General features: G+C 43.7%; 1 protein-coding gene across 1 annotated transcript; it reads right to left on the reverse strand.

The window, feature by feature from the left end:
- Positions 1-969: 969 nt before the first annotated feature.
- CLNS1A (chloride nucleotide-sensitive channel 1A) lies at positions 970-12,697 on the reverse strand. The gene is made up of 7 exons (XM_027899419.1): positions 12,534-12,697; positions 10,256-10,392; positions 7,838-7,945; positions 6,984-7,094; positions 6,399-6,572; positions 3,889-3,972; positions 970-1,767 (listed from the first exon to the last, which is right to left on the reverse strand). The coding sequence occupies exons 1-6, from the start codon at positions 12,680-12,682 to the stop codon at positions 3,905-3,907; spliced, it is 747 nt and encodes a 248-aa protein (XP_027755220.1). The 5' UTR covers positions 12,683-12,697; the 3' UTR covers positions 970-1,767; positions 3,889-3,904.
- Positions 12,698-16,155: the final 3,458 nt, after the last annotated feature.

A 16,155-nucleotide genomic window follows, 5' to 3' on the forward strand; every position in this document is an offset into this window, starting at 1 on the left:
TGCCCAAATGCCAGGGTATGTAACAGTCTGCAGTTTAGTGTGGGAAAGAACAGAAAGACCACGCTGCAACTCAGATTTACACACACACACAGAAAACCCCACCAGTATGTTTTAACAGCGACTGGTGAGTTAGAGTTGAATGAGCCTTTTGCCTGAACTATGGTATTGGTACAGTTTTACCTGTCCCAAAACCTCACCATGCTCAGATTCTCCAAATCCCAGTGCAAAAATCAACACATCACCCAGTACCTTCCTATGTAGCCCTAACAAAAACACGCTCATATTTACATAAATACATAAATACATATGCATATATAGGGGCTAGTACAGACATCCTTCTAGAGTGTCTCATTGTGTAACATGCTAAATACCTCATTTATTCAGCAATGGTTCACAACACTATTAAGACATCCCTAATTTGACTGGCATTCCTAATGAATATTCAACAAAGGGTGGTTGTAATTACCACATACCTTGAAACCAGATCATATCTTAATGTGCTAAGCAGGGCAGGACCACTCAATACAATTCAAAGAGCGTAGGGCCAGTAAAAAAAACTGTTCATACACCAACAGAGCAATACCCCCCAAAAATGAATCACAAATCAACTTCAAATCAAAAGAAAACAGAAGTTTGTTATCAAACTTTCAATACTGGGGAGAAGTGGGAACCACCTGAATTTGCTGATGTTGCCCCATGGCAAAAACACCACCCCAGAGAGAAATGAAACATGAAAAGCTGCAGCAGGATCGAGATCTTGGCAATCTAAGGCCAGGTTCCTAAGTTTGGAATGTGTCAGACTAATTCTATTACAGGCACACTCTGCAAATATTCTACCCTTTTATCCTCACATCTGGGTAAATGATGAAAATGGCTTCACTGGAAGTTTTCTGTTACAGAACAGAGTGCTTAAACTCTAGGGCTGAAGCTGTTTGCTGAAGAAAAGGGCTGAGAACTACAACACAAAGCTGGTTGTGAGATACAAAAATCTTAGTTTATTTACCAATGTTAACATTTAATACAAAGACACAAAACAGTTCTCTTTCTCCGGACATTACAGACTTTACTCCATCTCCTCTATGCCCAAACTCTGCTCTCAAAGAAATGAAAGGGATAGCACTTGAAATGATAAAGCCAGTTACTTGAGGGGCTTTTAATTTAGCTTTGCTTTTAATCCTTGGCCAACCCTATTTCCTTTTCGTCGTCACACTTCTATTTCCATTCTACATCACAGAGTCAATGAACAGGTAAAAAAATATGGAAAATTCCAGGACAATCTAAAATTCTGTTCTACTTACAGTTTTATTTCTGAAGTCCTAGAACTCCTAAAAAGGCTTCTTTAAAAGGCCAGAGAGGTTGCTCAGAGAGTGAACCCATCCCTGGAAGTGTTGCACAGCCAGGCTGGGATGGAGTCCTGAGCAACCTGATCTACTGAATGGCATCCCTGCCCATGGCAGTGGGGGTTGGAACGAGATGATCTTTAACTGGGATGTTCCAACCCAAATCATTCTGTGATACTATGAAATGACCCCGATTAGCCCCATTCAAGTGTTAGATGCAAGAGGTTTAATTGTTTTTGTTTGTTTTGTTTTTTTAAATAACCCCATAGTGGTCACAAATGTCAAACCCTGTTTTAAACAACTCTACAAGCATTTATTGACCTAGATGTCTAAGCTTAGGTCATTAAGAAAAAAAAAGGTTAACTCCCGATAGTCACTGCAATGCCTTCGGTTTTACAGCTTATTCTGGAAGTGCCACAAGAGGAATCTGAAAGACACAAGACACCCAAGTTTACTTAACTGGCATTAAAATAAAAGGATATTAACCTTTATAAAGTAGTAGCTCTCTGTTGTTTGCAGTCAGAGGACAGCACTTTACTGCAAACCCACTAATTTTCAGAAGGGCTGAGCATCTTTGCCTTTGGCAGCGGCTCCAAACGGAGGTCAGCTAAGGACAGCATGTGCTTACAGCCTGCACTAGGGTGCCCTGGCAGACCCCGCTGCACCGCCACACACAGACACATCAGTTGCTTAGGAACAATTACTGCAGCCTCGTGATGCAGCAGACAAAACACTGCTTCTTGCAAGAACAGTGGAAACGTCCCACATCAACCACCAGCAAGTCTTCCTGGAGCTTCAGCAGGAGGCTGTCACATCCCATTTGAGTAACGAGCAGTGACACACAACATGAGCGTCTCACAGGGGCAGAGCTTTAGAGGCCGCTCTCTAAAGGGTCACCAACAAGGTGTTCCTGTAGATCGTTTTGCAGTTCAGGAGGTTAAAAGGGCTGAGCCGTTCCATAAGATCACAGCAGGCTCCCTCTCTGTCCTTATTTTCAGAGTGCAGAGCCAGGGCACCCTCATGCTCAAACTCGTTAGCAGGGTCATTAGCACAGAGCTCCAAGAGTGTGTCCTTGTCACTTTGCACCTTCAGTTATGTATCGCTGCCTTAGATCCTAGATTTCTGTACTTACTTAAATTACATCAACACACTCAGGCTGGTGGTTACTTAAAAGGGCCACTGCATTCGTGGCTCCCGGACTGCCACCTGGGGCAACGTCACTGCAACAGCTGACACTGCACAGGCAGGTCACTGACCTGCTCGGACAGGGATCAGCTCCTCAGCTCTGATCAGCACAAGCAAAAGACAGAAAGAATCCCTCTCCAGTCACCTCTCACAGCATTAACCTCCCACAGCCACGTGCTGCACCATGGAAGGCGTGGAGTAAGCAGCAGGAAGAATTCCATGACAAAAACTGCTTCTTACTGGGTGTATTTTGCGCTTTGCTAGAAGATCAGTCTACAGCACTTCCACCAGCACTTTCAGGCTCCTTAGAGATCTGCTATCAGCCACTAACTCTCCTTAATCTAGCTCAAGATTAAACCAGGTTAATAAATAAAGCACTCAAATCTGAATTTTTCCACAGCGTGATTTTTTTTTTCTTTTAATAAACCACAGACCAGAGTAATCTTGGAGATGGAGTCATCAGAGCCAAACTTTCCATTCACTCTCTAAGAGGCACTTGATCTACAGCTAAAGGCTTTAATTTTAAAGTCTGTCCTTTACCAAACTGGGTAACCATCCAGTGGCAGGACAACCGGTATCTGGACTTTTTTGGAAGAACTCCTCTCTGTTCTGGGAAGTCCTTCCCAGGGTAGAAGTGGGACTGCAGAAAAGTTTGAGCTCTTACGTGATAAATACCAATTCAACACCAGTGGCAGTGGTCGAGGTCAGTAAGAGAACACAGGACTACTCTGAGACTTTCAGAACTGCAGCAACAAAGAAAGACAAGCAACAGAGGAGGAAAGCAGCTGCAAGAGGGCACAATGGCACAACCACCTGAGCAGGGTGTTGCCACTGTGTTGTGCGGTCCTGACATCAATCCCATCCAGACTGCACGGTAACTTTAACAGGAACTGTTCCTGCTCCGCTTACAGAGAAGGAAGAGATGGACTTGCAGTGCTGTGAACTGTCCTGCCCCCCCGAACAGCCTGGGAAATCCTGCACACTAAGGTGCAAAACAACAGATACTAAAGACAGTAACTTCCCAGGGATGGCTCCAGCATTTGTACACCAGCATCTAAGAGCCTTTGGATTGGACAATTCTTAAATCAACTAAAGGGCTGATCCATCTTCCAGACAGGCGTATCCATGCAGGTTGCCTCTGCAGGGTGATGTCAGTAGGCATTTTGGACAGATGATTCAACATCTTTCCACACTTGTGCTAACTACAGATACCCTTTCCTTCCTCTAAATCAGCATCGTTCTGATATGATCATGAAACCCTTCCTGTTTAGGAGATCTGGGATCACATACATTACACAAATTACTGAGAGGAAAGGCTCTGTAGGACTGAAAAGCACTGCTGCTGGAAGTCAGAGGAACTTACAGCACGTAGGTCCTCCTCAGTGATCGACTTCTGCATCTTCAAACTGCCCGGCAACTACTGGTGCTACATCCACCTCCATCCCATCTGAAAGAAACAGCCAGTGCTCTGTAACCAAGCGGATGATGTTTTCACGGGAAAGAGAGCAGATGCCCTCTGCTGACAAGAGGTGGCAAGGACACAAAACTCCGTCGCTGAACTCCTGAGAGCAGCTTAAGGAAACACTGATGTGCTCACACAAGTTTCTGGTTTTGTTCCAGCTCTGCTGGTTGGTCACTTAAAGACATCACTGCTTCCTACAAACTCACCTCACCCTGTCCTATTGAAAGACTTAAACACTGGATTTAAACTATTTCATGTTTTAAATGAGGTTTCAGTGTAACAAATGATGTAACAATTCCTTTGAATGCCTCTAATTATGCTCTAGCAAAAAGAGGTTAGGTCCTGTTCTGAAAGCGGTCTCAACAATCATCAAGTTGAAACAAAAGAACAGTTTGCTCTATGCTACAACGTCAAACATTAATGTAATTCTGAAACTCAGCAGCCCTGGGAAGATTTATAATTGCAGAAAACCATGCAGCAGTACCATAGCAAATAAGATTAGGAAAGTAAACAAATCTGATGAAGATGACTCTGAGACATGTGACATACCTGCTGTTCAATTTATATTCAGTTTAAAAATTTTGGGGTTCAGAAACCTGACTTAATTTTCCAAGGGCACTACTAAAATGGGAGTGTATCATCTAAGGTTGTCTTTACATTACATAAATTTATTCAAAGTTGCAGAACAAAGAGAACCTGTAAACAATGTACAAAACAGATAAGATTAAAAAAATCCTCCCTGTGGATGAGAACAAGTTAGTTATTACTTTGTTGACTGTTCTACACAAGCTGTAGCTATAAATCCACAACTGCTGCATCATTTTCCATCTTTCAAAAACATCGGCCATTTTAAAGGCACCACGATTTATATATATTAAAAAAAAAGCAATGCTACTAAACTACTTCTCTGTTCTTCTCCCAGGTAATATATTGCCCCTTGAAAACAGGATACAGAAAAGGCAAAGTCTGAGACATCCGTTTTTTCTAACCCAACAAAAAGACATCTTACCCCTTAAATACATATTTGAACCATCAGTAGAATTAAGAGACAGCATCCTTCAGAAAAACAGATCTTTTTTTTACATCTCTTTCAGTATGTTTCATTGTTTCTGAATTCACCCTGAACTCTGTTAAGACAATTATTAACTTACAATTTAGGGTATTAAAAAAACAAACAAAAACTACAACTCATTTAGAGTAGAAATTGCTTCCTAATCGCAGTGTAGACTGACAAGTTAAATTTTTTTTTTAATCCTAAATCCACTTCACGCTACCACTCTTCCAGGAAATTATACCAGGAAGATTCAAGAATTTTTAACACAGCAGTGCTCACTCTCCAACAAGAGCAGCCCTCAATACACAGCTGGCAGCACCCTGCCTGTAGGGCCACAGGCATGTGGGAGATACCTTTTGCAGTAAAGTATCACTTACACCATCATACTTGCTCTGTCCTTGCGTTTATGGATTAGCCAGACTGCAGAACCAGTGCTTTCCTATCACAGAATCATAGAACGGTTTGGGTTGGAAGGGACCTTGCAGCCATGGGCAGGGACACCTTCCACTAGACAGGGTTGCTCAGAGCCCCATTCAACCTGGTCCTGAACACTTCCAGGCATGGGGCTTTCACAGCTTCTCTGGGTAACCTGTGCCAGTGCCTCACCCCCCTCATGGTAAAAGATCTCTTATTGTCTGAATCTCCCCTCTTTTGTTTTGAAGTGATTCCCCTTGTCCTATGGCAACCGGCCTCACAAAAATGTCTGTCCTTCTCTTTAAGTACTGAAAGGCCTCAATAACGTGTGGCCAGAGCCTTCTCTTCTCCAGGCTGAACAACCCCAACTCTCTCAATCCATCCCCATAGGAGAGGTGCTCCAGCCTCCTGATCATCTTCATGACCCCCCCTAGACTCGCTCCAGTAGGTCCATGTCCTTCTTATGCTCCAGACTCCAGAGCTGGATGCAGTAGTGTGGGTAGGGCCTCATCAGAGGGAGTAGAGGGGCAGAATCACCTCCCTCGACCTGCTGGCCACACTGATTTTGATGCAGCCCAGAATATCGTTGGTTTTCTGGGCTGTGAGCCCACATTGCTGGATCATGTCCAACTCTTGATCCTCCAGCACCCCCAAGTCCATTCTGACAGGGTTGCTCTTAATCCCTTCATCCCCCAGCTTGCATCGATACCAGGAGTTGCCCCAATTCACGTGCAGCACTTTGCATTTGGCCCTGTCGAACCTCCTGAAGTTCCTGTGGGACCATTCCTCAAGTTTGTCCAGGTCCCTCTGGATGGCATCCCATCCTTCAATCAACTGCACCCCTCAGCTTGGTGTCATCTGCAAGCTTGCTGAGGGTGCAGTCAATCCCACTGGCTATGTCACTGATGAAGATATTCTTTAGTGAAACAAAAGCATTTCTTACCTTCAAACTCCCTTATCGAGTCCTCTGTTCTCACTCCAGCCATGTTGTACTGAGTGCTGACAGACTGGGCTAACATGCCTTCTAACCTCTCCAGCGTGGCCTGACCTTCTGCAGTTAAATGTGACAATCCTTCTTCGTACGTGTAAAAGCTTGGCATGTCACCTTGTTCTAGCTCTGCAAAAACAAGTTTGTGTTTATCAGACCTAAGTTTAGGAGGGGTGGAGGAGCAGGACATCAGCTAGGCAAGTTACGCTCAGATTAACTGACTGAGATGAAAAAGCTGCTTCCATGAGGCACAGAACGTACACAGGGATGTGAACTGACCACACTGCAGCACGAGCACTGAGCCTGGGCTAGCACAGCCCCTGGGCACAGGAAAGGCTGCTGTTTGCATCTGTGGCCTTTGGAGAACCAGAACAATGTTTTTGCCGAATTCCTGTGATTTGTGACAGCTAAACTACATATTTTCTGCAGATTTATATGTCTGTGACAAAAAGAATGTTTTGGCAAGATGAGTAATACACAAGTATGATACCAGGCGTCCAAGTGCTGGCAGGTATTTCAAAAGAAGTAACTGTTACCAACCGCGGGCCTCAACATCGTACTCGTCCCCTTCGTAATCATTGTCTGAATCGTCATCGTCGGGGTCTGGGTGCAGAGCTTGGCATTCACACATGGCTGAAAACATGGCTTCCACTGCAGGAACACAAGGGAACATAGACCTCTCTGGTTTCTACGCCAACACCCCAAAACAGCCAAGAAACTCTGGACTGAGTGATCAAAGAGATTAAGAATATTCCTTTAGAAGAACCACCACGGAATTCATATTTGAAAACATCATCCCACAAGTCAGCAGCCATGCAGGAAACAAATCGTGTTTCCCAGATCCCAGCCTGGTGCTTTATCCTCTTAACAGCACTTCTCTGTAATTTCATTGATGATAAAGGTTTATCCACGGACAATTCCACCTGTGGTTACCCACTACAGGAATCCTTGCAGCATCTCAATTATCAGATTCTTAAAACTCGAATCCAGCTGTAAGCTCAACACCAGACAGGACATGACTGCTTTCCAGTGGTAGTGTCTGAGTATTAACATATTCCTAATAAAATTGTTGCTGACTCAAATATCATTGAATTAGTAATTTAAAAGACATTTCCCATATATGTTCTCTCCAAAATGTATGTAAGTGAAAATGTTCATGTCATGTATTTATACTCAACAGTCTCCATTTTAAAGCACTGGAATTTTCCTTGAGAAGTAGCTGCTTGAAATATTCCAGCTTCAAGCCAGACAAAAAAAACTTGCTTTGTTCTTCTCAGCACACAGGAATCAAGGAATTAAAAGAAGGGCACTGAAAAATCATGGCATTTACATCTCTGTACCCCACTATCTCCCACATATAGCCAGGACAAGACACAACTTCCCCCCTCACTTACAGGCTGATTTGTCGTTAGGTACAAATCTGAATTCTGCAATTGGTTCAACATCATCATCGCTGTCGTCCTCCTCCTCCCCTTCAGCCATGGGAGCCTCTTTTGTCTCTTCTTTAGGAAATAGAAATATTTAAGAGAAATATGTTTATTTAGTTAAAAAAAAATAAAAAAAGAAAGAAGTCACGTTTGTTTATTCTTTCAGGACCACACATGTAATCAAGTCAGAAACCTGGACACAACCTGACAGAGGCACAAAAAAACCCTCTCTGTTCTCCCAGAAAACCCCATGAGATTCCAGGACTCACAGGGCATATGAGGTCCTCTCCCAGCACCTTGACAGCACTTGCAACGCACACAAAAACTTCTCTACTTATAATTTTACGACTTAAGATTTCTGTAATGGTCACACAATGTATTCATGCACTTGAGAAAAACTGCATGATCCTTATTAAAACCGACTGTGCTCATCCCTCGCCCCTAATTCACAATTCACACAATTGTTACCATTTAATTGCGCAACACTACATATGTCTTTTTTTAAATCACATGAATTTGACAGATCCTTAACACTACTGTCATCACTCATCACCTTCCAGTGTGGACCTTCACAGGGGACTGACATTTACAGAGGATCTCTACTCCATTTCCAATATTCCTAGCTAGTCAGCGAGATGTCAGAGGTAGAAAGTGCACCCAGAGCCAGTGACAGCTATGGGCAAGATGGCACTTCCTGACTTCTGTGCATGAATAAATAAGCAACAACATGATGTTTTACTTTCTGTGAATACAAAAACCGCAGGGAATGGCTGCAGTTCATCATTTTGTGGCTGGGGACACTGCACTGACAGCCTCAAAAGTGCGTAACTATTTTTACAGAAGAGGCTGCTCCACTGAGAGTGACTTTTATCATATACAAAACTGGCACCACCAAGAATATGAAGATGCCAAGAAGCTGCCAGCCAGCTGCCCCCAAAAATGTAGCGTGCAAAGGAAGCTACCCAATCCTTTTCCAACTGACGCCCGCAGGCACAGCTTGTTACTGTTGAGTCCAGCTCTTTGTTTTCAATGGAGTCAACCTCTGAGTGCCTTTTTCTAAAACAGGGGTAAGGACAAGGCACAAACTCACAGAGAGCACAACAAAAACTTTCAGAGAAGAACAAAATGTTCTCTGCCCAACTGAGAATGAAGACTCCTGCAGCCAAGAAAGCAGAAAAGTTTGGGTTTAACACTATTCAGCAGTTAAAACTGCAGGCCAGGGCTAGACTTGAAAACCCAGATCTACTTGCTGTAGAAGATTTACTGTAGGCAGAGTATTTATATATAAAAGAAAGTTTACACACACACACACACAAAAAAAAACCAAACACAAAACCCAGTCTATTAATGATTTCTAGATAAGAACTAACACAGGATATCTGTATTTTCAAACACCATGATCAGAACTAATTAAAAGCTAGAAACAGTATCTTTCTTCAGACGAGGCTCAGTTTATTTCAAAATAACCCACTAAAGGAAAATGAGGAAGAAGAACCAGGAGGAAGATGCATGTTCTCTTGTAGTAACAGACTGTCAGAGATTATTTGTAACTTGAGAGAAGGAAATAATGAAGAGCATTAATCGCTTGGAAATGGCTCTGCCTCCTCAGAGTCTTGTCATTACTTTCTGGATACATTTAAAAAAAAAATTAAATGCCACATTTTAACCTTTAACTATTATGACCAGTAGGCATGAAGGGGAAAGACCTGCCCAAGAGCTAACACCCTTTACTCTTCAACTGAGACGGCAGTTTATGACACAGTTAAAATATAAGCAGGTCTACCATAAGAAAAAAAATTAATATATATTAAAAAAAAACCACTTTCATACAAACAATGAAACATAAAGTTTGTTTCTCTATATGAAAGCAAGAACAGTCAAAAAGATGGTTTAGTGGGCAATCTACAAAGATCCATTAAAGCCTGGTCTCATGACCTATTGTCTTTTTTGTTTTTAAGTAAGCTGTGGGAGAAAATGAATAAAAATTTCCAGCCTGCTGTGAAACAGCAGGAATCCATAAAGCCTGGAGAGGGCAACAACATTAATATAAATTCAATAAAGAAAAAGATTATACCCAAGCTGGAATCACAGGGAGACTGCAGAGGAACTAAATTGTTTAAAACGGTGTAACAGAGCAGAGCAGTGATTCTCAGCATCTCCAGCTGTACACAGTCACATGCTGAGAGCAGAACCGTACAGAATGAGCTCCAGGAGAGTGCAAAGCTGTACTTCTAAGATAACTATACTTCATAAAAATGAAAAAGAAAATACAAGCTATTACTCAAATGAAGCCTATAATTTTTAAAACCAACAATTACTCTTTTTAAAGAAGAAATCATGTCACTCAGGACAGAGTTGGAGCACTAAGGAACGCTCCGGGCATACCTTCAAATTTGGCGTTCACCATAACATACAAGTGCTCCCTCGGGAAGGCGCTCAGGTCCCTGGAGACGGCATGTAAACTTATGGTGGGATAATCCAAGGAGAAGCCAACTCCAGAGTTTTCCAACCAAGACAGGCGACTAACAAGGAAAGGGGGAAAAAAGACACAAGTTACAAACTAACAGTGGTATCCATGGTACCTAACTCGAGCCTGTAGAAAAGCAAAACAACCCTAAAAGAGCAGTTCTGGACAAGGCACTCTCCAGGCATACACAGACCTGGACCTGCCCAAACGGGACTTTGCAATGGCATTAACTGTTGGTTGAGGTAAAAGAAACCTCTTCTCAAAGAATGTGAAGCTGAGCACCCCAAAAACATCACAGCTTTATCACATTTGCACTGAATGCCGAATTTCTCTCCTTACCTCTTTATTTTCTCCTCCCCGTAGGTACCTATCATTCCAAAGATAACGACAGTGGTTCCAAAGTGTGATTTATAACTCAAACTACTCAATGCGGTTTCTCAAGATAAGGAGAACACTGAAAGGAAAGTCAATATCACAGTTTCTAGAGAATTACAGATATGATGTGACTATAGCCTGGATGCATAAAAACAAACAGTTCTGTGATCAGCAGAGCTAACAAAGCCAGGTTATGGGTTATGTTCCTCCCCTTGCAACTTATGTGTATAACCTCTGCTTCCCCCCATTTCCACTCTCATCCCTAACTAACCACAGCAAGAGACAGCACAGGTACTCACCACTGGGCTGCTGCCTCCTTCATATCAGAACGATAGATGTCTTTCTAGCCACCGAGAAATCACACTCAAGCTAGTTTTGAGTGTGTGTGATCAATGAGGTCACACAGTGAAGAGAAATACTGAGGGGCAGAAAGCGAGACCTCCACCACATGCAAAACTCAGCATTCATATGCTTTTGTGGAGGGACAGAACCAATGCAAAGGTCACACAAGACTCCTTGCCTTGGAAAATCTGGCTGAGAGCAAGAACTTGTGCAGTGGGAGCAAAGAATTTCTTTCCTAGCCTCAGCTGGGCAGTCCTCAATGTTTACAGCTGCTGATAGAGACTCAGTACATGGATCCAGAGCCACACTGTCCTCCTGGGTGCCCAGTTCTCCCACGACATTCCTGCAAACACTGGCGTTTTCTATTCATTACCAGCAACTGACTCTGATAAAACCTTTGCAACGCGCTCCAAACACGTTGAGAGGAAGGTGGCAGCCTTGTATTGTGCCTCACACAAAAATATACTGAAAGCAAGTTACAAAGAAACTCAAGATTACACCTCTTGAGAGCTGATATCGCACAAACAAAAGCTCAGGTGTCTGTGACCAAACTAAACAAAACAGTAAACAAAATTCCAGAGAGATTCCTCTCCAACACAACACCACTAACAAGCTTAGGTGGGGCAAAAGCCTCTCCAACAACACTCTCCATTTTATAAATGTTTCCTAGTCTAAAGGTTTTAAAAGACAATTCACTCCTCCATTCTCATTCTAAATGACGTTTTTATTCTAACAATGCTCTTCTAGTGCAGAATACATTACGAATATTTTTCATGGTCAAAGAAAATTACGTTGCTTTAATCATCAAGCAGTCTTCTTGAACTATACAATGCAGAGAAGATTTAAAGGAGACTGTAAAGCACTCAGGTAACATCTTCCAGAATAACCAGACTGATTTCTGCCTCGTAAGAACATACAGTCTCCACGTGAGTCATGCAACATGAAAGACTTCACAGAACCACAGTAGCTAATAACAGCAGAAACCCAACAGCCCCATCCACTCCTCTGTCAAAAAAGGAGAGGTGCCGTGTTTTTCATTACAGAATGGTTTGGGTTGGAAGGGACCGTCAAGATCATCTAGTCCCAACCCCCTTCCATGGGCAGGGACACCTTCCGCCAGACCAGGTTGCTCCAAGCCCCATCCAACCTGGCCCTGAATGCACCACCAGCCGGGCTCCCTTGCCGTGCTGTACCCTGTTCCCTTGTTTAAAACACCGTTTCGAGCAGGAACAGCAGGACGCTCACACAGCCTGCCCCTCACAGCCCCCGAGGGCCTCTCACACACCCTCATCCAAATACCCCACATCCTGCCCTTCGGGGTGAACCCGCAGTCCCCTCAGGGGGGGAGAGCCCCTCAGGGGAGGCTCCCACCCGCCGTCCTCCTCAGGATATCCCACGGCCCCCGCAGGACGCCCTCAGGTGCAGCCCCTCACAGCACGGCCCCCCGAGGGGTCCCCAGCGCCGTGTGCTCCCCCGCACCTCTCGGCGATGTAGAGGGTGCCGGTGCCCAGGCTGCGCCCCGCCAGCAGCGCCTCCGTGTCCGGCTGCTGGTGCCGAACGCCATCGGCCGGCGGCGGGAACCGCTTGAGGAAACTCATGGCGCCGCCGCCGCCTCCCTGCTCCACCATCGCCGCCGCCGGAACAGGAACCGCGCTGCTCTGTGATGCAATTCCCCCTCACAGGCACCGTGGATCCGCGGGGGGGGGGCGGCGTGTCACCCCACAGCCACGGTGTTCCTTGCGGTCGGACCTGGTGCGCGTACCTCCGGAGCGATGCGGGCTGTGCTCCAGGAGTGCCTCTGGCAGTTTTAGAGCGAAGTTCTCATTTTCTGGAAAAGAGAAGCGAAGGGGAGGTGCGGAGGTGATCATTGAGGGCTGGAACGCATCTGCTGTGGAGACGGGCTGAGAGGGTTGGGCTTGTTCAGCCCGGAGGGAAGAAGACTCCAAGCACATCTTAGAGCCGCTTCCAGTACCTAAAGGGGCTGCAAGACAGCTGGAGAGGGACTTTTGACAAGGGCATGGAGTGACAGGACAAAGGGCAATGGCTTTAAACTGGGTGAGATTAGATATTAGGAAGAAATTCTTTACTGTGAGATTGGTGAGGCACTGGAATAAGTTGCCCAGAGAAGTTGTGGATGCCCCATCCCTGGAACTGTTCAAGGCCAGGCTGGAGGATGGGGATTTGAGCAATCTGGTTTAGTGAAAGGTATCCCTGCCCATGGCATAGGGGTTGGAATGAGATGATCTGGAAGGACCCTTTCAACCCAATCCATTCCATGATTCTATGATTCTATATTTGACAGTACTGGGTCCAGTACTAGGATCACAGAATATCTAAAGTTTGAAGAGACCCACAAGGTCAAGTTAAGCTCCTGGCCATGCACAGGACAACCTGAAGAATCACATCATGTGTCTGACATTGTCCAAACATTTGTCCAAAGCATTGTTCAAACACTTACTGAACTCTGGCATACCTATTTCAGCGTGTAAGTCTCTGCTGGAGAGGTGAAAAGGGAAAACCAAAACACAGCAGCTTTTCAATTACCTTTTTCAGATGCTGAAAAGGGAATTTTAGGTGGATGAGCAGCACCCAATGCCTGATAGATGCACACAGAGAATAAAAAAAATGTCACAAGTACCTGAATTGCCTAAAAGGTATCCAGTTGATTTCCTTAAGTACTGATGAACTTGAGATCAGGAGCCCAATAGTACTATGATACTTACCTCCCTGGGTGAAAACCCAGGTTCTCACAAACACAAACCAAATATGAAGAGGATTAGGTCTCCATCTTTTCCTTCTCTGGACTTTCCTAGTTACCTTCTTAGATAGCAGAGAGCCAAAGCAATGCATTCTGGAAAAGGAACGCATATGAAGAAATTAGGGGGGAACAAGAATATAATGTGGTTCTCCTAGGCTGAGCTTTTTACAATGCTTTGGAAGGCTTATCAACCATGCCTACATATTTTTGGATTCTAATTATGCAAATAATTATTACTCATATAAATAACACCTTGACTGAAATGAAAGCAAATTCCACAACGAAGCGATATTTAAACACCACTGGAACAGCTTGAAAAAAAACAAAGAGGCAACAGGAGATGAGGAAGAAGAAACGTCTCAACCGTCTTCAAGTTTGCCATGCCAAGACAAGGGCTCATCTGGAAACAAAAAATTACGATTCATCCATGAACACAGATCAGGCTGTGGCAGCTGGTGGGAAGAGATGCAAAAGCATGGAAACACCATTCACCACACTTTGTAATTATAAATCAGTATTCCTGCTCATGCCCATTCCCTGTTACCTAACATGACTGTTGTATCAGCCACAGAGAGCCTCATCACCTCTGTAGTTAACTCCCAAATCACACAACTCCTTTAGGTTGTTCATTTATAAGATTTCTGAGTGATTGAGGTTGAATTAAGCCACTGCAGTGGAGCACTAGAGAGTTCATTTCTCCTCCTGCATGCAAATGTGAGTCTTTCTTCTGTCACATACCATTCTTCCAAAAGAAAATGGGAAAAAGGGTGGCATAAGTCCAGGCAGGGAAGTTGGTTTTGAGGACAATGCATTAAGGAGGAAGAGAAATCCATATCTTTGTCATTTACACAATCCAGTCATACCAATCTGCTCATACCCCAGTACTGAGTGCTGCACCTAACGGGAGTTTGGAGCAGGAAGGCAGACACTTCCCGGAAGTTTACAAATGGAACAGAATGGTACTATTTGAAAATGCTTTTCCTCAGCTGTAAGAGCTTTAAGTGACTCAGGATCCAACCCCACACCGATATCTGAACACTGGGTGTCCAACAGTGATTTAGTCAACCAGGGTTATGGTCAGAGGCAATGGAGAGCAGCAGGTACCTTCTCAAGGTTAAGGGTCACTTAGGACAGAATGCAGAACTGGCCATCTAAGGGAGCTTGTTCCTCTCCACAGCACTGCCTGCCATAAGATGGCCAGTTCAGACTTAAAACACCCAGAACCCATCAAAAAATGCAAATGTAAAATTTTGGCACTGGGCCTGGAGCAGGAGGATGATTTTCACAGCAATTTCTCATCACTACAGGAACATACAGTAGCTTGACTACAACCACAGACACATTCAAAATAAAAAAAAGGTTTCAGTGATTCACACAGAGAGAAGCCACCCTCTTGATTTTTCCACTTTACCTGAATTTCTCCTGTTAAAGTCCTGAAATATCATCAGTGTCCGCTGCCATTGCCACATACCAGAACATCTGCTTCTCCAGTGCGTCACTGCAGGCTTCCTTTTTTTTTTCCCATTTTTTCCAGGTTTTACACATCTCAGCCTGAATCAATGAACCTGTCTCCTCTCTCATTAGCACTATGTTGAAACCTCATGGATGTCTGCTGGAACAGCCTAGCTGGGTACGGTGCTGGCTGAAGGCATACTGTTTTTTGTCAAGTGACTGCAACATCGCTATGAAATGAGATATAAAAATTATGTAGAAAATGGAATACATGCAGAAAATCATTGTGAATGCAAAAACAAGTCCATCAGATTTTTCCCACCATCAGCCAGAGATGGCCAAAGAAAGAAGGAAAGAAAGACTGTCAGTTGAGCTGCCATAACAAAAGCAACATAAACTATGAGCTGCCCATTCCCAAGGCAGACAGTAGGAATGACATGCAAGGAACTATCACAGGCAGCAGCCGTTACCTCGTGCTTGTTTTAAAACTGAAAAAGAAATGGGCATGTGTGATGTCCATTAAAATTCACTTGTATCTTCAATACACATTATACTTTGTACATCCAGTTATTTCAATTTTTTTTTATTATGACAATTTACATGTCATATTTATATGAAAGAAATGACAGTAGATATTATAACAAAACCATTATGAAAGAAAAGTTACACAATTAGGCCTAAAAGCTATAAAATGGCTTCAGGCCCAGCTTATACACAAAGAGTTCTGACCAGACTGTAGTGAGAGACAACGCTGAACAATTCATTAACAAAAATATTGGCACCAGCCTTAACATTTTTTTTTTACTTCATTTACAAGGAATACAGTATTTAAACAGTTGTGTACTGCAAATCTAAAAACATTAGCTGTTAATAAACTGCAGTTAACCCTTT

The sequence above is a fragment of the Empidonax traillii genome, unplaced genomic scaffold (genome assembly GCF_003031625.1).
Source record: "Empidonax traillii isolate 1590-97213 ecotype Southwest subspecies unplaced genomic scaffold, ASM303162v1 scaffold665:size397641, whole genome shotgun sequence".
Classification (NCBI taxonomy): domain Eukaryota; kingdom Metazoa; phylum Chordata; class Aves; order Passeriformes; family Tyrannidae; genus Empidonax; species Empidonax traillii.

Excerpts from the sequence above, each read along its gene's own strand:
- CLNS1A (XM_027899419.1), bottom strand. The coding sequence starts at position 12,682 with ATGGTGGAGCAGGGAGGCGGCGGCGGCGCCATGAGTTTCCTCAAGCGG. Across the intron at positions 10,393-12,533 it reads ACCCTCTACATCGCCGAGAG|TCGCCTGTCTTGGTTGGAAA; the intron begins GTGCGGGGGAGC and ends TTTCCTTGTTAG. Across the intron at positions 7,095-7,837 it reads ACCTAACGACAAATCAGCCT|TGGAAGCCATGTTTTCAGCC; the intron begins GTAAGTGAGGGG and ends GTGTTCCTGCAG.